At 39.2% G+C, this 27,936-nt stretch overlaps 1 protein-coding gene across 2 annotated transcripts; it reads right to left on the reverse strand.

The window, feature by feature from the left end:
* Window positions 1-1,772: 1,772 nt before the first annotated feature.
* Window positions 1,773-27,554, reverse strand: LOC131243372 (polygalacturonate 4-alpha-galacturonosyltransferase). 2 transcript variants are annotated; one of them, XM_058242692.1, is made up of 12 exons: window positions 27,502-27,554; window positions 27,244-27,310; window positions 26,889-27,107; window positions 5,827-5,861; window positions 5,662-5,721; window positions 5,377-5,514; window positions 5,169-5,286; window positions 5,018-5,064; window positions 4,430-4,764; window positions 3,959-4,316; window positions 2,791-3,378; window positions 1,773-2,395 (listed from the first exon to the last, which is right to left on the reverse strand). In XM_058242692.1, exons 3-12 carry the CDS (start codon window positions 27,034-27,036, stop codon window positions 2,120-2,122), a joined length of 2,103 nt encoding a protein of 700 aa, XP_058098675.1. In that variant the 5' UTR covers window positions 27,037-27,107; window positions 27,244-27,310; window positions 27,502-27,554; the 3' UTR covers window positions 1,773-2,119. The 2 variants fall into 2 exon arrangements, with proteins under 2 accessions (XP_058098675.1, XP_058098676.1); XM_058242693.1 differs by lacking the exon at window positions 27,502-27,554 and adding an exon at window positions 27,427-27,444.
* Between the last annotated feature and the right edge of the window lie 382 nt (window positions 27,555-27,936).

Consider the following 27,936-nt stretch of genomic DNA (forward strand, 5'->3'; position numbering starts at 1 on the left):
CTTTTTTTACTTTGCCTTTTAGGTGGTTTTTTTTTTTTTTTTGGGGGGGGGGGGGGGGGTGGTGGTGGGGCTTGGGGTTGGGCTTGGGCTTGCATTGATCGTGTGCGTGTGTTTTTCTATGACTCTTTTCTTTTGCTTTTGCTTTGCCTGCATCAATTGGATGTAGATTTCTCCCGCAATGCTTAATATAATCTTAAACATGCATGGAGAAAATAGAATACCATACACAAGAATTCAAGACTGAAAGCTTTGTTGATTAAGGCCACTTTGGTTATAACATAATCAACTCCAGCCTGAGTTTTAGCTCAAGGATCACCTAGTGATCCTACCATTAGAAGACCACTCCAAGAGGCCATGATCTTAGCCCAAAAAGGTTAATTTTGACTCAACCAACAATCATTTTATGCACTAAAAATTATCAAATCAAGCTGAAGATAAATGGTTGGAAATGGCCAAGAAGAATGGGCAGATTTTGACCCACATCCTCCAATATATCCAGCTGTCAATATTAACTCATAGGCCTGTTTTGATGGCATTTCAATGTTTATGGCTCATATCAGGCATGTTAGGCACTGGGCAATGCAGGAACACAGAAATCCCAATGGCACCGGCATAGTAAGAAACGTCCGTTCAGAGTATCAATGGTCTAGTTGCAATACATGACTTCAAGATCCTCAAGGATTATTAAGATTTTCCTGACTGATGATTTGAACACTATGAAACGAATGACATCAGATTAAGGATTTTATGTTTTCATTATATAAACTAGCCAACTTGATTTGTTTTCCCCTTTCAATCCAAGCCAAGGTTTTTCTCAGTTGTAAGGATTAGTGCTATCTCACAACGCAGAACGTCACTCCAAGAATTGATAAAAGCCATCCAACAAGCCATTTTCTGAGTGCAAATAGTCTCATTACCATTCTATTCAACACATGAAAAGCATGCATCAATAAGACAATTTTGTAAAGCCTCTTGCAAGTGTTCAGTCCATGCCTAATGACACTGCTCACATGCCCTTACACCAAAAAATTAGGCAAAATCTACTCAATGAGGTGGGCCAGACGTAGGGGAAAATGAACGGTCAAAATTTAAATGAGCAATTCTCCGAGTTCAATGAACATGAGTGGCATAACCCTCGAGCAGACCGGCTTAATTTCTAAGCCAACGCTAAAAGTGAGGCCACCTGATGAACTGCCCAGATCTTGCTGCATGAGTCGCATGGTGGGTCGCGGATGAGTTACTGAAAGTAGCATTCCTGGCAAAGTAGAGAGGCCTCATTCATTGATGAGTTTTTCAGCCCTTGGATAGGTAGCAATGCTTGTTCTCTTCTCAGGTCCATCTGCCCTTTGCCAGCAACGGGATGGAATCATCTGGATCGATTATCAAATCTGGATCCAGCAATCTAATCATTTTCCTTGTCACATGCAAACCACCCCGCCCTGTTTCCAGGCATGCATAGTACTCCTAACCCCACTCACAGTATGCAGACACAAAAAGTCAGAGGTCAGGTGATCCTGGATGTTGATAGGATTCTTTAAGCATTACAGATTTGCTGTTAGGAAGAAGTCCAACCAATGCTAGACAGTCAGTGGGCAAAATTCATCAAACCAGTGACTAGGATCATTTGACCTGTGCATTCTGCCGTGGTGCTGAATAGATGAACAGTCAGGATCTCATATGTGTAGGCCATGTGTACAGATAATGATTTCTTGATAACTAACTTAGATGTTGTCAGGTTAGTAATGGTTGCTTTCTCATGAAAAAGAGAGGAATGAAAGAAATGGAAATATGCTCAAGAAGCAGCAACAATGCGCATTGTACAACTCCACTGAACCAGACGGAGCAGAGATGGAATTTTCTAAGTACATGCCTGCATTGTATGCATAGACAAGACAGCCTTGCTTCCTCGAAAGGAAGGCTGTGACATCAATTCTCGGCAGAGAAATGAATTGAAATGAATTAACAAAGGAAGAAGAATAAAAGAAGCTAAAAACAACCTCACTACCTCTACCATTAAAACAGATTTCCGGCCATCTGTCAATAGAGAGCACGGAAAAAAGGAAAGTATACCATCATTTGTATGGCTCCGACCATGTCGTGCAGTGTCATGGCCTGCCTATTATTCGCTCAGATTGCAGTTACGAACATATGGATGGTCATACTTGATGTACTTGCTCCAGTATGACCTGTACTTGGTCATTGCCAATTCCAACCACGGCTTCATGTTCCCATTGTAGTGAATAACTGCAGCGTTCTCTACCTCTGACTTGTCAATGCTCGGGTTATACCCCAATCCCAACACATGCCATGATTTGTCGAGTGCATGTGTCAGCCCATAAAAGGTTATAAGCCCAGGTGGCAATGTCCCAAGCTTCCATAGCACCCGATCTTCGTTCTAATGCACACAGAGAAATTCACATAGAATGAGAGCCAGAGCACAAAAAGGGTGCCTCTGAATGCACTCCAAATTGCAAGCAGTCTGAATCATTTTGGCAGAACTGGGTTTATCCATTCAGTTGTGGAAATGAAAACCACATTAGGTGGGATAGTGTTTTCCAACTTTTCTGCTCAGATCGATACAGATTTGGGGTGGAATAGTGGAAAAAGAGTATACCGCCTGATGTGGTTTTCTATATTCCTGCTTCCTTCCAAATGCAGAGCAGAATGAAACCATCCATTGCACAAAAATATTCCAACCGTTGGCAATTTCGGGTCAATTCAAATGTAGCCTAAATTTCAAATGGATTCATAAAGCAAATTGGTGAATAAAAATAAGTGAACGAAACTCACCATGTTCTGCCATTTGTGATAGATCCCAGTTATGTCCTTTTTCTTCCATTCTTTCAGGTCGAAAACATTCATACCATAGGCCCAACCGCATGCATTGGGATCAAAGTTCTTGGCAATGTGTGGGTTGGAGAAATTGAGATACTTGTCGAAGCGGTGGAAGCTCTCTCCACAGGTTTCCACTGCACCATTCACCTTCCCTTTCAGATCGACCGACCACAATCCTGTCAAATCCTTTTGGACCACGATGTCATCATCCAGAAAGAGGATCTTATCCAACTTAGGATAAACCTGGGGGAGATAAAACCTCAGATGATTGAGCATTGAAAGATACTTAGGGTTCCTGTATTTCAGATTGGAAGAACCGGCTGAAAGTGTGGTTGGATGGTCCGCCTTGAAATAGTACTCCTTCATCGCAGCAGACTCCAGCTGCCGCAAGACAGGACAATAAGATGAGTTGAGCCATTTGAATTCATCAACATTTTCGACGTGGATGGTGGCTTTCCCCGGTGGGTTCAATAGAAACCACATGTTCATGGCTCCAAAGTTCAATTTATCAGTTACCAAATGGAAGACATGTTTCTCAGGCTCCTGAAATGAATCATACAAAATATTCAAGTTAAAGGACTAGAAAAGAGTTCGAATAGAGAATTCGTGATTGAGATACATGTTTGTGCATATGCGTGTGTTCTTGCACATGATTTATGTTAATTGTAAAGAGGTCTCAAAGTCCAACCAGTTGGACTGCAAGTTACAGTCCACCCAGTGAATAATTTCCAACATGTTAAGTGCATGAGACATCCAACCCTTCCAATAGGTTGGACGCACCATGAGGAAATCCTAGTGCAAAAATCAGCACCATCCACTTATCACATGGACCACACCATAGGAATCAATGTCCATCCATTGATAAATAACAAAATACAAGCATGGTCAACTTGATCGGTGTGTATGGCTGATTTTTGCACAAGGTAATCCTCATGATGGGGCCAACCTATTAGAAATACCCTGAGTGGACTGTTAACTTAAAAGTCCAACCGGCTATGAGACCACCTCCATTTGTAAAATCATTCCTTGAGTTCTTTTGAAGTGTTAGGCTGTAAACATCAAATGTTTATACTACTGAGTTACAAGGTCCTTGTCTTTCTTCTTTTTCTGGCTTCTTTATTACCTTGGCATTCAAGACAGTTGAGTTGACAACAACTGATGCAGCCAAGACATTGTCGGAGAAGAGGGCATAGTGATAAAGATTTGGATCTTCCAAATTCTCGCTCTTTGGAAACTTTCTTTTCTCAAGAGGGAGGAGATAGTAGCCTATGGTTAAGCGCATAGATAAGCAGTGGATTCCATTGGGAACTGTCTTGGCCGCCAATTGACTTAGGAACGTGCTCTGCTTCTTCAAGCTTCTCACTTGTTCGTCTGCTGATTGAAGCATTGCTCTAAGCTCCCGAGATACCAACTTGCAATCATACAGCTCTTCTCTGGCTTTCGACAGGACTTGACCCATAGCTTTGATTCTCTCGGGAGCACTGAAATTATAGACCAGCAATGGATAAATACGAGATGCTGATGACGAAGATGATGGATGCGGTGGTGGTGGTGAGAGAATAAATGACAGAATCATGAAAAACCTGCACCTCACCTGTGATGTAGGTCTTCATCTGCATTGGCATCTCCCAATGCACGTTGGCTTTCCTTGATCCGAGCCAATAGTTCCTGGTATAGCCTGAGGTTGTTTTTCAACTTGGCAATGCTTGAATATACCCTAGCCATGATAATCTGGTCTCGCATCAAACGCACATTCGAGTCTGAATTCTCGTTCTCATTCTCTCGCCTCCAAATGCTGTATTTCCCCAGTACTGCAGAATCCACAGCTTTCGAATGCTCGATGGCAGCATTTTCAAGTTTAACTATTGCTTCGTCATCTTGTTGGACCAACTCAGCTGCCCGCTTTTCACGCCTTTTCTCCCTCAGTTGCTGCATGCGACATAATAGATATAAAAACCTAATGCTTCTATAGATTCAAAAAAAGCACCCCTACTTAGATTGATGCAGAACACAATTTTATTTTTGCTTCATGGTTTTCAGTTGGTTTTTCTATCGAAGCCAATGACTGCATGTGTGCAATATAACTAAAGGCTCAACATCAGGAAAGAAGAACATCCAGAAGTGCCAACCTCATGGTACTAGCCAAAGAATAAACAAAGTCATTGCAAGAGAGGGCATTTACCCTTCGTGCCAGTTTCGGTGCAGATTCTGTGAATTGAGAACGTTCAGCTGCAACACACAGACATGTAAGAATACTTGATGAAAGACATTTAACAAAAAAATAATAATAATAATAACAGAAAACCAAATTTCACTGGCCCACCAATGCTTACCAGAGACAGAATCATCATTACGCCCTTTAACCCCTGCTGGCAAATCCCCAGCTGTAGCAACATTCTCCACTTTGACCTTAGGAGGCTCTCGTTCTACTTCCAAAACTGTCTCATTTGGCTTGAAATAATAGTGGCCAACACATACAAAGGATCAACAGCTGCATATTGACAACTTAATATGGATTTTGCATGAGAATTATACAGTTACCTCTGAAAAAGTGACATTATTCATCCCATCATCATCTAGCCTGTCAATTTTCCATGAAGAAGACAAATAGTTCTTTCTGAAAAAATCAAGACTCCATGGTCCTGAGTCATCTGTGTTGGTTGTGATGGTATCAAGAATCTGTCATAAGTATTATTTAAATGAGTCGGGCTGGGTCCAGTCAATTAAATCATAGCCACGTGGCTACAACCCATGTTCATGCATGGACAACTAAGAAGGATGCGTCAAGGAAACAACATAAATAGACATTCCCTGTTTCCTACTTGCCTCTTTCGAGAAAAGGGATTTCATATGTTGCATGGCCAGACGTTCTCTCCAATCCATCATCTGCACCCACTCAACCAAAATTTCAATACTCAAAATAACAGACTAACCAGAGGAGAATACCTAGTCTACAAGTAGAGAAGATAGAAATGTTCAAAAGAAAGCTACCAGTTTACTGGATTCATTGGGAATATCACTCTGATCTGCAAAACGATTAAGAAACCATTAGGTTAAGCGCAACAAATACATCTAGAGAATAAACTTTGAGGTAGACAACCACATCTATAAAAGCACTCATTTAACACTTGCTGGTCAGAAGCATAGAAAAACAGGCTAGCCAGCATATTCCATTTTAAATAAGGGCAAATTGAAGCTTGTAACCAAGAATCCTACAGCTGTGCAACCTTCAACCTAAAAAGCCCTTACTCAGAAGTTGTAGACTACACAACCAGTAGATTTGAACTGCCACTTTATTGTCCAGCTTACATGGCTGTCTCCCCAGGATTTTAGAATATGGTTTCTGGAAAAAAGAAGAGGTGGTGTACGGTTTCCCAGTAACTGTTACAAGTTCAAAGGCAATTCACCAAAGCTGGAGCAAAAATCATAAGAGGCTATTCTATTGCCATGGCTAGCAGACAGGAAGAGATGTGCATTTCTATGCACTTCTCTCCATTAGAATACAACACCTTTGGGGGAAGGGGCAATTCTCCTCTCTATGAATGTCATCTGGAGAAGAAACGGTAGCTACTACGGGGATGGAAGAAGCCATAATGAAGCATTTTCATAGGTTTTTCTCTTCTAAATGGAACTCTAGAAGAATTGTTCATTGAACTCTAGCAAAATGTAAATGCGTGACATTTCACTTAGAAATAAAGCTCATGACTTCACGGATGATTTCGTGCCAACCTACGTTTAAAAACTTGAGAAAACTTTAAAAATAAATAAATAAATAATAATAATAATAATAAAACCTTGATCAACTCAATTCATCTGAGTCAACACAATCAGCTTTCATCGAGTCATTAAGAAACAAGACCTGGTCAAGACTCGTTCAAGAATCAGTTAACTAAACTGCCAAAACTCTAAAATATATATAGATTTTAAATATTAAACATCACTGAATCTTGGTGTTCAAGAATCGGGAAGAAAAATCGACAGAGTTGCACGATTTGAGCTTTCAAGTTTTAAGACTATGGTGACAAGTACAACAGAAGAAATATTGGCACCTGAATAGGTGCATCTCTTCTAAGATGAAAGGGTGAGTTGTAACCAGCAAGCATGCCATGCCTATGTCCAGCTATGCAAAGAATACCTTGACTTGACAAACCAAAGCTATGCGATCACTTAGCTTTCTATGCAATTAGCAGAAGGGATAGGGGTACAATAATAACACCCAACAGCTCCCAAAAAAATGTCACGTAGGAATAGGATTAGCACAAGGTTCTGAATATCAGTATCAGCGGGCTTATTGGCCTAGACGAAAAACAATATGATACGAGCGTCTCTTATCAGTATTGACTTGTATAGATCAATTTTTTTAAGCCAAAGAATTGAGGAAAATATCAGGGGGAATAAAGAGAGAAAAATGAGATATTAAAAAATCTATCATTTTTTTGTTTTTCTAACATGCATATAATGGTGTATCAGACCATTCTTTGATCAGAATGTTGTCTGTCAGTTTGACCTGTTGAAAGTCAACTAAATGGGCCTAATTGAACACTAATCAAGCATGATTTGGTGAATTATGGCCCATTACATCGAAATACAACAAAAAGTTTTTTTTTTTTTTTTAAGTGAAGGTTTACCCTTTTTTCCAATATTTCCCACAATGGTCCACTTCGCTATCCCAATGTCCCAGTCACATCATTTGTTTTTATCTCAAAACAGGTCTACATGTCGCCTAAAATAATCAAAATTGGGGCTTTATGGGCATATTGGCCTGTATTTGTCCATATTGGACACGTATCAGTGCCTATACACCCCATATCGGAATGGTATAAGTATAATAATTTTTTCCTGAGTAGAACTTTAGATATGAGGCCAAATGCATGGATGGCCATGGTTTATCAAAGATATTGACCAATCTAGTAATCCAATTTGTGTCAAACTGCTTTCATATGATTCATCTTGAGTAGATCTATCATGCTATTTGATTTTATTGTATCATATATGCTTAGATCTTGTTAGATCATGCGCATGTGTATAAGACATCATCATGACCATCCATTATCTCATCTATCATGCATATTTGAACATTGACACTATTTTTTCCTATACATGTACATCATGGTCTATGATTTTGTACAGTTAGAATTCAGTATTTCATAAACATTTGTGACATACATTCATGGCACATATACACACATGTGTGCACTCTCATTCTGGATAATTGGAGTACCTAACTTAGATGCACCCTCAGACCTGTAAAGGGCCAAGATTAATTTAATGTAATTTGATCATCCCCTGACTGAAAGACTAATTTTAGGAGCTATAAAACTATCATATGAAGAGGATGAACGGAGTGGATGGTATGATCTGTGAATTTGAGGCCCACATTAGCGGTGCATGATCACACGCTAGAAAGTACCACAGGAGAGAAGCTATTTCTCTTCCTTGATTGTAGTAAGGATTACAAGAGGAAACGCTCAAATGAGGAAATGTATTTAAAGGACAGGCACACCTCCCTTTAGCCCGTATTAACTATTTCATTTGCAAACAAACCTAGATCTATGTGAACCCCACATTTGGATCCTAGATCCGGACCGCCCAATCTCTCTCTTTCCATTCAGTAAAGGTACGTTCCGAATTTTAGAATTTTTTGGCAATTAGTGTAATCACAGTATCAATAGGGAGTGGTGGAGCTTACACTAACTGTGGGCCAAGCATCCATCTGATCAAGGTCAGAGTTAGAACATACGCCCTATGTGGCTAGACCCTACAAATGAATGACGAAGATTTGCTATGCCTCATCTCTAGGGTAGAGATGTGGACATCCCATGTTTCCACATGTAGAACGTTTGGACATCCACACCTCTCCCATATCTGATCGTGTGGACCCCACACCCTGATGTGGAGTAGATAGAGTTGTCTCACTGCCACATCAGAGTGGGATGGACCACTTGGATGAAGATCTCTGTCAGTGTTGGGCCCCACAATTAATAAACACTTTTCTTTTATTCTTGATAAGTTGACGGTCCGTATGGTAAAACTCCTAAATCTGAATAATCTGGGCCTATAGTTAGTTGTAATGCTCTGTGATCAAGGATCCAAGCATCAAATCTGGTGGGCCTTGATGATCACAGATTGGTTGAATTATGAATGTTGATATTAATTATCATTTTATGAGAATTTAGTGCAGGCCCTGATACAAGGCATCAAGGGATGTAAACTGCTAGATGAAATCTATGGGTCCAGTTATATGGATTGGTAAGGTGGACCACACCAATCAACTTTAAATCAAGAATATAGTGGAGGAAGGGACCACCTTCCAAGTTCCATAAATGGGACCCTACGTAACATATGGAGACAGTTTTATTGATGTACATGTAACATATTATGGGGAACACGATAAACAGATCAGATTTGCACACCATCGTGTGTGGAGTGTGGACCCCACTTTGAGATGAACACTTTGATACCGTGAGTACACTCAGTGTTCAAGTTGTCGGTATCGCTACATGTTTTGCCGGTTGGGGATAAAGAAATAATATTGTTATCGCCGATAACAGGAAATGTGGGAGAAACATGGGAAAACATGGAGAAAATGGTGGAATTTTTCAATGAAACTTCAGGAGATGTTTAAATACACATATTGTATATTTAGGAATAAAAAATTTGTAAAAAAATGCATACATAATATGTTTCCATTTAATGGGGGCCTAAAACACGTTAGCATAAGAAATCACTTTAATAATAAATCTCATTAAACCAATTGACAAGCAAGCAAACATTTACAATTACCCAAACATTATATATCAATGCATAAATAAGCATATAAACACAACACACATGCATCATGCATGATGATCCAACCATCCATCCCATCCATCTAATCATCCAAATATGCATCCATCCTTTCTGTCTACCCATCGAACCATCCATCCATCCAACCGTCCCATCCATTCATCCCATCTATCCATCCAAAGATCCATGCAACCATCCATCCATCCCTCCCAGCCAATCATCCATCCATCCAACCATTTGTCCAACCATCCAATGATCTCATCCACCTATCAATCCCATCCAATCATCCAAACATCCATCCATCACATCTATCCATCCGTGTAACCATCCCATCCAATCATCCAAACATCCATCCATCACATCTATCCATCCGTGTAACCATCCCATCCAATCATCCAAACATCCATCCATCCATCCAATCATCCATTCATCCATCCCATCTATCCATCCATCCAATCATCCAACCATCTCATCCATCCATCCATCACATTCAATCATCCAAACAACCATCCATCCAATCAACCAACCTACCATCCCATCATCCATCCATCCATCTCATCTATCCATACATCCATTCCTCCATCCATCCAACCATCCATCCCACTATCTATCCAACCATCCATCTTACTATCCATCCAACCATCCATCCTACTATCTATCCAACCATCCATCCATCCGTCCCATCTATCCATCCCATTCAATCATCCAAATATCCCTCCATCCCATCTTCCCATTCAAACATCCATCCATCGCATCCATTTATCCAACCATTCAATCCCATCTACTTTGTATCTTTTTTTTATACGGTTTTCTTTGAAATGTAAAATTTTCATGTAAAATGTTGGTGGCACATTCCAAGTAAATGGTGTAAAACTCATAGTTTGAAATAACTTAAAAGATAAGTTGATTGTTAAGTTTTTATGCCAAGTGGCGGTGAACTGTCTCATTAATGGTGGAAAACTTACACTTTAAAGCATAACTAAAAAGCTAAGTTTACTGGAAGTTTTTTTTATGTAAAGTGGTGGTGAAGCATTATTATTAATGGTACAAAACTCACATTTTAAACTATACTTAAAAGTAAAGTTAGAAACAAAAACCCCTCCACCGAAGGCCTCTTTCAAAACCCCCAATGCCGCAAGCACCCTTCCATAACAACTCTTTCTTGTAAACATGGACTTGCCTAAATTGACTCCCCAAATAAGATCCGAAGTTGGATTGTCGATATCTAGGCTTCTTCTTTTTTTTTGCAAAGAGTCATATGTTGATAATTGCGTCAATAACCAGTTAAAACTCCTGATATTTATCGATTTAATTCGCAAGAAGAGGTAGTTGGCTACAATTCCGAATAGGTAGGTAGGTGATTTTATCGAGATAAATTTAAATCATCATTTTCGGCGAAATATCGCCAATCTTGTCTCGAAAATCAAAAGAGAAACGAAAAAAGCGGGTTTCAGTGTCGCTGAGCCGGCGACACGGAAATTATCGGCGATATTATCGACAATTCACCAATAATGGGAACATTGAGTACACTCACACAGAATCCAAGAAGATGAGATGGGATATATTTATTTTATCTAAATCTGGAAAGTGGGGAAGTGGTTGGGTGTTCCCATGCCCAGATCGGCACCCCAGGCGTGATGACGTTGACCCCATTGCATGGGTGAGTCCCCCACCATAGAAGGAAGATCCACGCCGTTAAGATAGTTGCCCATAGTTCGTTACCCATGCATACCAAGTTTTGCAATTTTTGGAGTGTACAATGATGAAATCAATGGACATTGTAGGTAGTCCTAGACCAATATGGACACTGAGTGATTGCCCATGTGTGATCAAGTGTGAGTGTTCCACACTATCCATATGTACCTGGTTGTAGACATTCCACATCGTCTATCATGACCACTCTTGATCCAAGGTAGTAGTAGGTGGACCACTGTATATGATGATGACTTTGGTGTTAATCTCAAACTAGATGTGATTGTAGCTTGATCAAAGTATCAAATTAAATGATCCAACCCCATATCATAATCCAAGTGGGCCATTGGTTTCCAAACACATATAAACCGTCGATTTTAATCTTGGCCTTAGACCCACTTGAATCATGATCAAAACCCAGGATTCCTAAGATCTATGAGAAAGTTGAATATTGAATGGACCCAAAGATCCACTTAAGATCACAAGTGGGACATCTTGAACCCCATATGATCTAACCTTAATCTTGATCATAAGATCTTTAACTAGTTCGATCCAAACCTTGGAAAATGTGTCAAAACATATGATGAGATGATCAAAACCTTGGATTAACAATCTAACTTATCATAATCGTCCAATAAGGATCGGATCGGAAGGATCTTAGACCCATATGAAGATAAACCTAAAATGAACAGTTAAGATTAGTAAATCATGAACCAAATATGCGATATGACTAAACGAAAGGTATGAATCGATAGTTTAAGGATCGAATTGTCTGATCAACGGTCAAAATTGTATATTAACGAATAATAGTTTATTACATCATAAGATTAAGTATGAAAGTAACCCTATTGGCATACTAAAAGGAAACTCAACAAGAACGGAAACCAAGAACCAATCGACAAATCAAAGAGAAATGTATCAAAAAGCCCAAGCAGACCAAAAGAGGATTAGATCCTTTGGGTAAGTAACACTTCACCAGGATGGTATTTCTAGTATGCATTCATCATGCATTCATGAATATTGTGATATAATACTCGTGTGACATGCCATTATCTGAAATGTGATGTTAAGAATGAACGCCAGACAATTCCGGGATAGATGTCCCTTAAATTCTCGGGCAAAATTCCCAAGTGGAACCCGAGTTGGTACCAAAAGGGCCTCCAAAGGGCCTCCTCCCAAGGCTGCAGCCCAGGGGTTGGGGAAGGAGTTTAGTCAACTTCAGAATGGACTACTCATCACTAGACCGTATGTTTTGCACTACAGGTGAGAGAAATCAATCCAGTAGGAGTAGTATTCTTCTCCATGCGTAAGACTTCGGCGAATCTAGGCTGAATGGGCGTTGGCAAGTTGGAAGTTGTGCGCGACCATGGCCTTGGTGATTCATGAATATGAATTTGTACATATGATAGCTGGCATATTTTGTTGATATTCTGATATAACATAACATGTATTGAATCATGTGATCTATTATTACTTGTTGGGCCTTTAGCTCATGGTATTGTCTGTGGAAAACCATCCAAGAAGAGATAAAGTGAAGGCATCCCCATGAAGATGACTTTGACGAATAACTGGCTAGGGAGCCTAAACAGAACAAGACAATTTAGTCTTTATTTTGTCAAGTTATTTTATGTGTTGAGATATGAGGTTCAACATAGGCCTTAGGGCCATTTGATGTTTGCAGATGATTAATATTCAGTCATATACTATGATGTTGATGATTATTCTTCCATTTTAGTGGATGAATGTATTATGGTTTGGTTTATGGTATAATATAACAGTTAATACCTTTAACCCAATACCCGAATTGATGAAATTCAGATATCCGAGGTTGGGGTGTTACAATACCGATACTCTGAACAATAGTTATAGGTGCGACCCACTCTTAAGATTATCTGGCCCAAAAATCAAGCAAGCCCATGCAATTGGTGGTTGCTAAGCTAACACATGCAACATGTTGGTACATGTGCTTATACAGTTAGAACACAATTCCCTGAACAGTGCCTTGGATCACAAGAACAATTATTTTATCCATTCTAAGCAGGTATACTAACATATCTCTTCATTGAAATTTATAAAAATAAAATACAAAATAAAAATAAAAGGAATCGACAAGGAGAAAGTTGGAAAGAAAAAGGAGGGGGCTGCCACATAGGCACAGCCCCTCGATGAATCTTCCCTATCATTCTTTTATTTATGAAAGTTGTTGCTTTTTAATCAAGTTTAGACATATGGAAAGAGGTCTAGTAGGGAAAAGTTGGGGCTAGCAATATGTTGCATTGTTAAATACATATAATTGGCACCAAGAGATCCAAGTCCTGTCAAAAGTGACCCCCATATGCATATGTTGTGATTATTCAATAAAATCATATGGTCTTTGATAGTGTTGACAGATGACCATCATCGTACATGTCTTGTCATTAATCAGGAAAATCTGATAAATCAATGGCTGTAGACCATCCGATTTTAAGATGTAACGTTCATTTGCATGCACAATATGAATAATTACATCTTCAAATCATATGGTGGGGCCAAGTGTAATTCCTTAGCACAACACTGCTTCACCCCCACATCTTTTATTTGTACAATGACCTGTCAAACTTCAAATTGGTGTTTTCCATTTGTTCGGTCTTGTAGGGCCACACAAAACTGAGCTAAGCCTAGCCAAATCCAACTTATTTAGCATTGGTGGACGATATGTTTTGCTCCTGCCTAACCTGAGCCTGATTCCTTAGCACGCAAGCTAAGCTCGGCCTAAACTCAGGTCCTTAACCCAGTGTTTTAAATAACGAATAGCGTGTAGTGTAGCGCTCACCCCTCCGAAGCGTGAGGCGTAAGCTACATAGCGTGTAGCGGAAGCTACATGCTACTATATTTTTATTCAAGGTTGCACATGGTTACACCAATTTCATAAAATTCTGCACCAAATTATACTGATTAATAATGAAATTTAACAAAATTGCATGATATTTGGTGCAACGAAATGCAACCTAAAGTAATAAGGACAATGATTAAGTATAAAGGTAGAGAAGAGCAACGAAACTGATTTAATATTATTACTTATATTATTTTACTAAAAGCATTGAAAAGATTATCTAATTTTTATTGAAAATAGAAAGATGTAACAAATCATTGAAAACATAATTGATTTTATTGTAGTGAAAAAGAACTTGTAATGTAAGCGATATAGTGTATAGCGTATAGTCTATAGCATGTAGCATATGCAAATTATCATGTAGCGTAGGCTACACACAACTTAAGCTATTTTCATAAGCTACGTAGCGTTAAGGCTAAGCTACGCTACATAGCATAAGCTAGCATAAGCTACACACTACATAGCGTAGCTATTTAAAACACTGCCTTAACCCATGGGCTGGACTTGGACATGCATTGGCCCGGCAGAGGACAGCCATAGTTTCAGGCTTCAATTGGATGATTCTTACCATCCAATCAATTTCTATGAAAAAGGATGGTGCACACTGGTTACAGGAAAAAGGTTTGATCAATTGAACTTTAGACCATCCATGATGCGGGATCCACCTTCAATTACCCATCCCTTTCAAAATTCACTTTGATTGGATGATTGTAACCATTTGATGAAAATGGGTATATGAAAAACGAATCATCCATATTTATTATATTTAAAAGGTCTAATTATTGATCAGAAAATGTCTGATTATTGACCAGTACTGTCCATGACATGGGCCCCACCTTTGGTGGCCATCCCTATTAAAAACAAACTTTGATTCAATAAAACAAATTATTGAAGGAACGGCTAGGAAATGGACTTTCCATATTTATAATATCAAAAAACAGTTTGAACAATGTTCTAGACTAACCATCATGGAGGCTGACCTCTAATAGTTGATCCCTCCCAAAAAATTTACTTCAATTGGATGATCCTAACCATCAAATGAACAGCTAGGAAATGGACCATCCAAAGCTATCATTCTAGAAAACGTCTTACATTGTCCATCATGTGGGGCCCAACTTTATTGCCATTCCTCTCAAAATTACTTTGATAGGATGATATTAACCATCTAGGAAATGGCTTGGAAGACAGGCAGCAGTAGCTATAGTAGAAAGGGATATTTACTTGGACCTTACATTACATGTGGTGATCACCCATCTCACTCAAAAATCACTTCAATCAGACCTTCATAACCATCCTCTCAATGGCTAGAAAGTTATGTTTGGTCACAGGTGGAAGCGGTTCCTGCTTTTACCCAGAGAATCCATTCCCTAGGTAAAAGCTGGGGCATCTTTTCTAGGGTTAAGTCGGTGAAATGGAAATCCTGGGGAATACTGGCCACAAAAGACAAAAAAAACACAGTTTGTGAAAGAAACATAGGCAATACAAAGCCAAGAAACACATTCCCCAACAACCAAACACCCCCTAAGAGTGTCATCCAAACAATATATTTTCAATAAAACTCCCCTCTTCTTTGTTTTTTCGACTTATTCATGAAACCAGCTTAACCAAGGTAACCTGTACATCGAGGCATGTTCTTGGGTTTTCCAACATGGTTTGCTTGACCCGCCTCACCTCATCCGTCCCATCAACGATTCCAACATCAAAATATTTGCTTACAATTTTCTTTCCTTTTTCCTTCTAGATGTTGTTCATGATACAATCCAAACTTCATGGCAGTTGATCTCTTTAGGGACATTAACTCAAACACTCTTTCTTATTTTCCATTGCTATAGCCCATGCGAGGGGCATTCATCACATGTAATGCATTAACTTTTGTACACTTGTTAGACCAACCATACCTCAAATTGATCCGGTGGCCAACACTAATCATCTTGTTAAAGAGGTGGATCAACAAGTGGCCCCACCATTGCCTAATTGATCAATGGTATGCACAAATCAATAAACATTCAACTTTTTTTGTAGGGCTAATAAACATTCAACTTTAAGGCTACAATTCTAAAAACATCCCACAAAATAATTGTTACAGTTCTGATGCGGACATCAGTGGTGCAACCTTTAGAGTGTACCTGAGGAGAAGGCGTCGCCGACAAAGTACCGGAGTGAAAGAGTTGATATGGATGGACACCGGGTCCATCGGATCCATTTTTTTGACACGCTACGAGTGCAGGAGTGGCATGACTGCCCATGGGGCGGATTTTACACCCTGTCGCGCGGGTGTTTTAGTTTTAGGCGTTTTTTTGTTCTTTTCCTTATTTTCAAGGGCTTTATTGCACTTTTTAATTTTTTTTGCCTTTTTTTATTTTTCTTCTTTTCAGGGGCTTTAGTGCACTTTTACTTTTTCTATGGCTTATACATTGTAAGAAACCTATTTTATTATTATTGAATGAATATAAATTCGTATCTTTTCTTCCTCTTTTATCAAGAGATTAAGGTTTCAGGATTGGACATTGGGTGTTAAGGATTCCACCCCGGTTTCAGGTTTCCTTCTTCCCAGATCTTCAATGCGCAGGAAAATGTAAGAAATCTACCTTCTTTTCTTTTGATAACAAAGGACCCGTAGTTTCTTCATCTTGAACCCTCTCTTATTCATTCCTTTTGTTCTTTTAGACGTTCCCTTTTGATTTAAAGGGAAAAGAGGAATGGCTAGTCAGTAGAATCAGATCCAAACTTGACTGTGGACTGACTCATGTTAGATCTAGGATATCCTTATATCCTTAGGTCCTCCCTTTTTTATTGTTTATGTGATTTTATGCTAAGGGGCATGATCCTGACGAAATGATCTCATCTTCGTGTTGAGATTTACCTAATCCATTTGATTAAAAAACAGTCGATTGATTAATTTATTTATTTCAATCTCGTCATGCATATAGGGTAAGGTCATCACATGTCCATGCATCAGTTATGGTATCAGAGATTAGCTTTTAGCGTAAGTCAGTTTATCAACAATACATCTTTTTGGTGAAAATTTTCTAAAGAACCCCTTCACCAAAATTGAAAAAAAATCGTGAGTTTTTGAGGGCTCCGCCCGAACCCCGGCGAGCTGACTGTGCAGCTCGACCTGCGTACCAACTGATGTAGGGACATGTGATGGCCTAACCCTAGAATCATATATAATCAAGATGACAAAATTCAAATAAAATAATTAATCAACCAACTATTTTTTAATCAAAGGGATTACGCAAATCTCAACACATAAATAAGATCATTTCGTAAGGATCATGCCCCTTAGCATAAAATCACATAAACAGTAAAAAATTGATGACCTAGGGATATGAGGATATCCCAGATCTAGCATAAGTCAGTCCACGATCAAGTTTGGATCTGATTATACCAACTAGTCATCCTTCTTTTCCGTTTAAATCAAAAGTAAATGTCCAGAAGAACGAAAGGGATGAAGAAGGGAGGCTTCGATATGAAGAAACTACGGGTCCTTTGTTATCAAAAGAAAAGAATGCAAATTTCTTACTTTTTCCTGCACATCGACGATCTGGGAAGAAAGAAACCTGAAATCGAGATGGAATCCTCAACACCGAAGGGCCAATCCTGAAACCCTAATCTCTTGATAAAAGAAGAAGCAAAGATACGAATTTATATTCATTCAATAATAATAAAATAGGGTTCTCACAATGTATAAGCCATGGAAAAAGTAAAAGTGCACTAAAGTCCTTGAAAACAAGAAAAACAACAAAAAGACAAAAAATACAAAAAGTACACTAAATCCCATAAAAACAAGGAAAAGAACAAAAATGAAATAAAATAAAAACGCCTAAAACTAAAACACCCACGTGATAATGTGTGAAATCCACCCCATGGGCCGTCATGCCACTCCTACACTCGTAACATGTCAAAAAATGGCTCCAATGGACCCGGCATCCATCCACATCAACTCCTCCACTCTGGTACCCTGTCTTCGACGTCTCCTCCTTTGGTACACTCTAAAGGGTGCACCGCTGATATCCGCATCAAGCTTCAATAGTGAGGGTTCATATTCTGCATAAGATCTGACCCCGCTATTTAACAAGATTATGTTCTGCAACTATACAAATAGTGAGGTTTCTATTCTACATAACATCTGAACCCACCATTTTACAAGATGATCGGTATGCAAATATACAATTCTTGTATGGTTGCCAGAAAGTTAGGGGCGTTCTGACCGGGGCCCTCTCCCCTCGCTTCCCAATTTTTTCCCAACTCTAGTTCTTTTTAAATTTCAATGATGAGATATCTAAGCATGACCGCCTAGGATAGATAAAACATTTATTCATTGATCAAGTGGAATACTCAGGGAAATGTATTCTCATTTATTCATGACCTAGAGGAGTACTCAAGGAAATGTATTCAATTCTATATTTGCACACATGCCATTATATTACACAGGTGAGATTATTGATAATCTAATAAGTAGCCTTGCTTGATTATTGGACTAGCGCATCTTAAGAGTGAGTTCCACATATGAATAACCCCAAGTCTTGCACAAGTGAGATGTTTCATTGTGCGTACAAAATACTCCTGATGCAACCAAATGGCCACACAAGTCGGTATATCTAAGATCTGCCCAATCTTATCGTTCAGATTGTCATGATTGATGATCTAGACCAAATCAACAATATGACGATCAATTGGATGGGATCAACAATCATCTTGTACTATGGGGCCCATGAAATCAATCGTACGGACATCAATTTCTTACAGTTTATTTGTTTAATTAGTCTTTAGGGCAAGATAGATTCATGATTTAGTTAATAAATTATCTTTTGTATTTTCGTCACTTTCTTGGTGGCCACTTTTGGGCTACCAACCGATGCCTAAATAACACAGAATTAGTTCCATTTGATAGCCCGTTGAGTTAGCTTTTAAACGATCCCAAGATCATGCAATTTTGACCCCATTTGAGTGAGATATGGTCCATTTACATAAGGCCCACATGGTAGTGACAGGATTCAGGGATAGTTTGGTCATTTTCTGTTATTAGGGCTTCTCTACTTGGTTTAACACTATATAAGGTTATGATATGAAGGTGTAAGGGACTATTATTATTGAGTAAAAATTCAGTTGTCAAGTTTCTTTCTTTCTTTTTGGTTAATTCAATAGAAGATTTACAGAGGGGGGTTTTCAGTCTTTAGCATTCCACTAGAGGACTGCTGGGTTCTTTCCCACAATCTCTTTCTTCTTTTATTTGATCTATTTGCATCCCCTTTAGGGGTTTGCATTAACTCCCTTCACCTGATGTAAATGAATAATTTTAGCATTCTTCTTTCATAATACCGGATCATTAGTCAAGTTATATACATCTTGGGAGCCAACTATTGAACGGCTTGGATCTGCCACAAACTTTCTTTTCCTGCACATGTTGATTTCTTCGTGCTTGTGCACCCACAGGTTGAGCAGCTCTCTATTAGAGAATGGGATAAAAATCTGAGGAAATTTTGCAGAATCATCCTAAGAATAATTATTCTTAAAGAACACAAATTATAATGTTGATCACAAAACCTTTATATGCAACAAAGATTAATAATGATAATAAGTATAGTTTAACAACAGAAAGTGGAGAAAAATCACAAGATGGGATCCAAGGACTCCCATCTGATCCAGGCCTTGACAACAGAGCAATGTACAATATGAATTATCTCATGCTAGAGAAATGGAAACCCTGGTCCATGGCACTCTGATAAATTCCTAAGCCATCATCATGCACTCCACAAGAGACAATTTAACATTTCCACTGTTTTATGAATGGGAGAATTCCTTCAAAGACTTGCATCTTCCTTCATTCCACGAACACCACAAGCTGGTAGGGGAAGCAATCCCTAATCTCCTAAAACACTTCCTCTAGCATTAAAAGCTGCTATGTCCATGCCTTGATAACAATTTGGCCATTGAATTTGGTACAACCCAAGTAATTCCAAAGATGTTCAAGAACACCCATGGAACCCTATCATCTTGAAATGAAAGAAGAGGTGTTCCTCATCATTCCAACACATATGACAAGTGTTCAGGAATTCAAGATTTCTACTTAATGATGATCTGAAGTTGGGATTTTTTTTCACCATCGTTGTCCAACAAAGAGTTTCAAAACTTCGACATGCCAATGGTCCATGCACTTTAGCAGGTTTTAAACTATGGGCGACGTGAGCAATTTGAAAACAACTTGATTCAAAATTTTCCTTTTGTGTACGGTCCAAAATCAAATCCTTCATCCAATGTTATCAGAAGTGTACGATTCACAATATGATGCTAGCTTCATCTAAGCATTTTTTATTTTTATTTTTTTTGAAGACATAGGGTGTCCCCGCCCCTTTTGAGGCGAGACTATTCCCTGCGGATACACGCAATCACCCACAACCATGTGTATCGAGTAATGCCGAGGAGGGGAGTTGAACCCATCATCTAAGCATTATTGTTTTTAAAGAAGCCTTAAAAAATAATAACACAATAAAATTTTGTTCCAAAGTGTGAATTCATCTCACATGATAGATATTTATTCAAGGGTTCATGATTGTGCATTCCCAAAAAGATCATTGCTTGAAAAGATCTTATCTAAGCTAAACGACCAAAGACTAGATGGATACGATACTTCAAAAGAGATAAAATATTAAACATGGTAGAGGAAAAGCATACTTAGCCTTACATGCATCATGACATTGAATGGTTCGTGGCATAATGTCACGATGCCAAGTTCCCAATAGTTATGTATAGAACATTCACCTTTATACACCTACTCCTATTCCAATCGCACCATGGGTGGATATTCCGTGGACTTCATTCCAGAGTTCCTAAGACTCAAAGGGGAGCAGATTCAATTATCCTTGTGGTGGACTTTTCGCAAAAATGGCCCACTTCATTCAATGCGAAAGGAAAATGGACCTACATATATCAAAAACAGATTCTTCACAAAGATTGTGCGACTTCCCAGGATATAGAAAGTAATAACTTCCAACCGCAATTCGAAGTTTGTGGGACACTTCTGGAGCACTTTATGGATAAGTCTATGAACTAAGCTTTAATTCTCTAGCGCATAACAACCTCCAACAGACAGCCAAACCGAGGTAGTCAACAAGATCGTTGGCAATCTCTTAAGGAGCATCGTGGAGTCACGTTTACGTGTAAGATAAAGACATCACCGTATAAACAACTCCCGAAAAAAAAAAAAAAAAAAAAGAAGGAAGGAAGATGTTAAACAAGTGTTATGCATGAAGACCACTGACACTCAACGAGGCCAATGCAAGTAGTACTTGGTGAAATAGAAGAACAGGCCCTATTCTACATCCATGTGGATCACAAGCAACGAATTGAAAAGACTAGATTGTACGAAGCATCTTACTCGCTAGAGTCAAGTTCTCTCTAACCCCGGAGGGATGGTGTGGGCAACAAGGCCCATCATGGGGGGGCAGCGTGTACTAAATTTTGGGTTATTTGTTGCTAAATTTGGGTTCTAAACGTCTAAGTCTAGATTTTAGTAGCTTAAAATATTTTCTTTTTGAAAGGTATAAAAAAAGATAAGAGGGGATGATTTTGAAGATATGGTTGAAGATTTTGAGGATTATTTGCTAAATTTGTTTTTACTATTTTTTGGTTAAATCTTTGTAAGTAGAATTGTTATCCTTAATAAATTAGATTGATTTCAAATCAATTTAATAGTTTGAGGATATTAATTATAGATTTGTATGGATTTTATCTTGCATCTTTAGAGTCTATAAATTGGTGGTTGGTCTAGGAGGTAAGGTATTCTAATTTTCCAAGTGTTGTGTGTTTTCTTTAGTTTTCTTAAGTATTTATAAAGGAGTACTTTCAATTTCTTTAAAGTTGTTTCTCCCTCTTTACTCAAATTTTTCTTATGAATGTGCTCGTCCATTTCTTTGTGACTCAAGTAAAGAGATCTCATTGATTCAATAAAAAAATTGTATCAGGTTTGAAGTCACATAAAACCCACCAGTAATAGGTGCATTGCACCCAAAATTAATCCAACTGTAGGGTTCACTATTCACCATTCATAAAAGCTACTTTTCCATAGTAAAAGAAGCCTTACTCTAGTCTTACCATTCATTAGTATAATCCTAGCCATTTACTTTAATAAAATATTAATAACCCCTACAATATACTAAGTGTGACCCCTACAATGTACCAACATCGAATCATACAATGTACCAACAGCGAGCTTATTGTTGGTACATTGTAGGGGTTGCAGTTATTACATTGCCAACAGCAACCTGTGTCGTTGTTGGTCAGAATTGTAACCCCTGCAATGTACTAATTGCAACACCTACAACGTACTAACTGGGACCCCTACAATATACCAACAACGACTTGGGTCAATGTTGGTATATTCTAGGGATCGTTATTAGTACATTATATGGGTCACTGTTAGTACATTGCCAACAGCGATCTAAGTTGTCGTTGATACATTGTAGGGGTCGTTGGTCGGAACTGCAACCCTTACAATGTACCAATAGTAACCAAAGTCAGATGTTTATTTTCCATCCAACTTGTTGATAAGGTCACACAAACCTGGATGAATGGAAAAAACATATATCAGCGTGATCCAAAACTTTTGTGACCCATTAATGATCAATCACCATGGTTTTCGATATTATGGTCCACCTAAGAATTGGATTTTTAATGCCGGGGCATTTTCACACCGGGCTTGAATGGAGTTGCCTGTGGGATGCAGGGGCACACTCAAGGTGGGCGGCCCGTGTGAGATGGGTGGCTCGTGTGAGGCAAGCCCCACCCGTGAGAGGCGGGTGGCTCGTGTGAGGCGGTAACCATATGATTTGAGGCCCACAAGGGGGGTTCGGCCGAGGTCCTAACCCATGCAATGTAGGGCCTAGACTATGAGATAAAGGGATTAATTCGCCATGCTCTATCAGTTCGAGCTTTTAAAACAAGTGGCTAATTGTCCTGCATCAAATTGGTATCAAAGCGAGAGGCCTCGTGTTCGAAACTCTTCACCAAGGATGATTAATGTAGGGGCATTTTCACACCAGGCTCTAATGGAGTTGCCTGTGGGATGCAGGGGCACACTCGGGGTGGGCAACTTGTGTAAGGCGGGTAGCTCGTGTGAGGCGATACCCATGTGATTTGGGGCTCACGAGGGAGGTTCAGCCAAGGTCCTAACTCATGCAATGTGGGGCCTGGGCTATGAGATAAAGGGATTAATTCGCAATGCTATATCAGTTCGAGCTTTTAGAGTAAGTGGCTAATTGTCCTGCATCAATTCGCTTCATTTTTACACTCATGCCCTAAAATGATCTTGCAAAACGGATGGACGATGTGGATAGAGAATACATACATTAAGTTGGCCCCACGATAAGGGCCAAGTACGTCATCCATCGGATCATTAGAAACTTCCTCTAACGAATCTTGAATTTGTTCTTTAAAATTATCAAATTCTTCATAAAACTCAAGCATCTCAGGTTTTGCATCACTAATGTAGTCATGATCCTCCAATCAGCCATCTCTTCTACCGAGGGGATGATTAAACTGAACAGTGTTGAAACTTGAAACCACTAACATTCTATTCCAAGATGCTACCACCTTCTCAAGCATGAGGAGTCACTCCTTAATGTTCTATTGATGTTGTCAAATTAACCAATCAACCTAAAATCTCGTGGAGTATTCCCTCTGTACAATTATGCATCATTATTATTTCATTCACAATATTGTTCTCCTCGCTCGCTTTTGATCTCAAACAAGCTCATACATAAACTTGCTCTAATACGAACTTAGCATAGGATGTATGAGAACAAAGAAAAAAGGAGGTGAAGAATGATTTTTTCACACACCAGTGGATTCAAGAAAATTGACTTATAGGATTTTCTCCCTCTGCGAGAGCATAAATCCTCACTAAACTCAAAACCTCTTTTTTTTATTTCAATCCCATCACTCATCAAATCTCTTTTACAATAGCCATAGAAGTCTATATATAGGCCAAATTACAAAAGACAGATCCAAAAAGATCTCATAAATCTAGACTTGCTTATTTTTAAACTCCATGTGACATAATGTGATTCATAAAGGGATCGTTTAGCACCTTGGATTCGAAGGTAAATGGGTGTGTTTCAACTCGAAGTAGCTACTTTTTGCATTTGGCAGCCCTAGATTTGGTGATAAATGGAATCGAGGGTATTTCAAACACCCCCTTTGGGGTGTTTTGAAATCTCAGCAAAATGTCGTGATTCCAATGTAATCCAAATGAAATTCCTTTTTGGCTCCTTTTTAAAAGCTAAAGAATCACACGTGTAACAAAAGTGTCGTTAGGCTACTAATCCATTGTATACGTGGCATGCTAATTATACCTCAAAACAATCCAATTATTGGTTGCAACACTAAAATCACATCAATAGAATAATCTAAACCATCCAAACACTGGACATCTAAATGGACGGTTAGAGAATGTCAATGAGTTGCTTGTTTGTGATCCTTACATTTTTAGTCCACCCAAGGCTCAAAATTTCCTAATTTTTAGCCAAAGTACATATTTTTTTGCCATTGTACACATGGCACGCTAATGATACTCCAAAATAATCCAATTATTGGTTGCAACACGAAAACCACATCAATAGAATGATATGAACCATCCAAACACTTGACATCTAAATGGACGGTTAGAAAACGTCGATGAGTCGCTTGTTTGTGATCCTTACATTTGTAGCCCACCCAAGGCTCGAACTTTCCTCATTTTTGGCCAAAGTACATATTTTTTGCCATTGTATACATGGCATGCTAATGATACCCCAAAACAATCCAATTATTGGCTGCATCACTAAAACCACATCAATAGAATGATATGAACCATATAAACACTTGACATCTAAATAGATGGTTAGAAAACGGCGATGAGTCGCTTGTTTGTGATCCTTAAATTTGTAGGCCACCCAAGGCTCGAAATTTTCTCATTTTTTACCAAAGTATACATTTCAACGGGCTTATTACAATCATTCCATCAAACATCACATAAATATACTAATTTGGAATATGAAGGCTGATTTAGTTAATCAAATCCAGCTCCTATGAATATACTGAAGAATTCCAAGCATTCCAAATACAAGCTCCTAAACGGAAGATTTGGCTTCAGGTGCATTGCAACCAAACACAACTGAGAGATTTTATTGTGTCAGAAAGAGAAGCAGTAAGCACACATGCATCTATAAGGCAGCTCATGTACATGCCATATCTGACATGATAGCACATTGGTATGATATCCAATCCATTCATCATTTGCAACAGCTCACGTCAGGACGAGAACCTAAAAGACAGGGCAATCTAAAACTATAGTGGGCCACACTATAGAGAAAAGTGCGGATGGGACATGTACCATCAAAACCTTTTGCAAGAAATTGTTTTTCTTATGCATGTTTACCAAACATGCAATTTTTGAAATTAATAATTCTCAAGAAACAATTTCGAAGAATCATTTCTTGAGAATCAATTCTTCGAAATTGTTTCTTGAGAATCAATTTTGCACTAGCTAGAAGCAACACTACACAGGCCCTAGAATCTTAAAAGATCTTCAACAAATAAACCAATACATCATGAGTATGTGTTGCTTTACATCCAGCCCCACAAGCTAACGGGGTCCATCTGATGGTTATGGATGGCCTGGATGATCACCAATCACCATACATCAACTGGACCACTATGAGGGGCCCACAAAACTTTCAGGACAGACTGTGGGGTCCAGATCACTGAACAATCAGATAATGGAGCCCAATTCTCTAATCGAACAGGTCGTGTGGTCCCCTCTTGGGCTTTCACTGGACCCACTGCTAGATTCCAACAGTCTCTCAGCATTATTGCCATTGTCAACAAAGAAGATCATGAGCTAACACATGGCTATCGCATACGAATTAATATCTGGGCAAAGAGTTTATTAGTTGAAATTGCAAATAGATTGTGGGTCAAAGATCACGGATCAAACAAATTGAGGGGCCCAGTTATATGATCAGACCAATCATGTAATCTACTCCTGGGCATGTGGAAGACCCACTCCTAGGCTCCACCAGCCTCTCAGCATCATTTCCATTCTTAACAAGAAGATCAAGAGCTGACACATGGCTACCCCCAGTGAATTCATTGATGGACAAACATTTTATTGGTAGTATTGCCTTTGCATTGTAAACTACCGCATGCAGGTGCAGACCCATCTCTATCAACACCACCAGATGTGCCAATGTGGTACATCAGGTCGAACCTACCATGTAAACGCCCTGGGCCAAGCATCCAATCACAACGCTCATCGGGCAGACCACGGTGCACGAAACAAATGGACAGCTTTAAAAAATTGGCTAATCTTTCCTCAGCCATCCATTTCTTTCACGCGCCATAACCAACCTGATGAGCAGACCGGGCCAAGCATCAACACACCGGGGCATGCCTAATGAGCGGCTTGGATCTCTCAAAAAAAAAAAAAAAAAAGCACTGCATCAGCACACAGAGGGGCAGGCCAATACACACATGTGGAAATGCACTAGAGATCTGGACAATTGTGAATCATCATTCATCATAGTTGGGTCGACCATAACATAACCAGAGCAACAGCCCCGAAATCATAAACAGAGAAGGGGGAGAGAGAGAGAGAGAGAGAGAGAAATGCCGTGCAATGCAATGCAATGCAAAGGAAAGAGATAGGTGAGTAAAAACTGACCCGTCGATGTAGTTGTCGTTGTGGTAGTTCCACGAGATGCAAGGAAGAGAAGCGAAGGTGCGAGAATGAAGAAGAAGAGCAAAACGGCAACGGGAACACGGAATCCTCCTCTGTTCCGTTGCCCAGAGGAGGACCGTTTCAACCCCATTTTTTTCTGGATATACTTATTATTTCTTTCCCCCAAAACCAAAACCAAATTCAAAACTCTTCTTCCTCGTCCTATAAAATATACACAAACGGATAAAATAATCAAAATCAAAGCGATAGAGAGAGAGAGAGAGAGAGAGGGAGATGAAATAAGGAAATAAAGCAACTGATAGAAGATCAGAGAAAGAGATGGAGAGCATTGCAATACCGATCAGATCGGATCGGATTCTTTTCTGTTTATTGCTTGGAATCGCGAATCATTTTGGCATAATCTCCTTTGAAGATAAAGAGAAAAGGAGTACGTAAGAGCAACTTGGATGAAAGCGAATTGGGGGGAAGAAGCAAGAGATCCAAGATAAAGGAGAGTTGGATTTGGGCTGGGAGAACCGACCAGTTTCCCCTTTTGGAATTTGGAGAAATAAGTAAAAATAATCGCTACTTGCTACATTGGGATTTCCAGTATTACATGCGTGAGATCCACATCTGGTTCGTTCATCTTGTCGGCCGTGTATGATCAGTGGCCCGGAAAAAAGACTGGTCCTTTCATCCTACTCGGATTCCGTAGTGACCCTTCTACACCGGCGCACGGATCGGGTGATACCCTCGCGAGTACTTAGCTAGAGACCGACTGTATGTATATGTTTTATCCAGGCCGTCCATCTATTTTGACGTATCATTTTAGAATATGAGTCTAAAAACCAGGCAGATTGAAGGCTCAAGTGGACCAAACAGTAGCTGGGAATGTTTTCTTACAGTTGAAAACTTCTCAGGCCCATCATAATGCTTATTTGTCATCTAACCCGTTCATAAGGTCACATAGACATGTACTAACGAAAACATAAAGACCAGCTTACTCCAAAACTTTTGTTGCTTAAGAAGTTATCAATAATAAGCTATCAAT

This window comes from Magnolia sinica, chromosome 4 (assembly GCF_029962835.1).
Source record: "Magnolia sinica isolate HGM2019 chromosome 4, MsV1, whole genome shotgun sequence".
Classification (NCBI taxonomy): domain Eukaryota; kingdom Viridiplantae; phylum Streptophyta; class Magnoliopsida; order Magnoliales; family Magnoliaceae; genus Magnolia; species Magnolia sinica.

Bases quoted from the DNA above. Each gene is read 5' to 3' on its own strand.
- LOC131243372 (XM_058242692.1), bottom strand. From the start codon at position 27,036: ATGGGGTTGAAACGGTCCTCCTCTGGGCAACGGAACAGAGGAGGATTC. The intron at 5,065-5,168 runs GTAAGCATTGGT...TGTGTGTTGCAG, and splicing joins TAATGATGATTCTGTCTCTG to CTGAACGTTCTCAATTCACA. The intron at 4,765-5,017 runs GTAAATGCCCTC...TGTCGCATGCAG, and splicing joins CACCGAAACTGGCACGAAGG to CAACTGAGGGAGAAAAGGCG.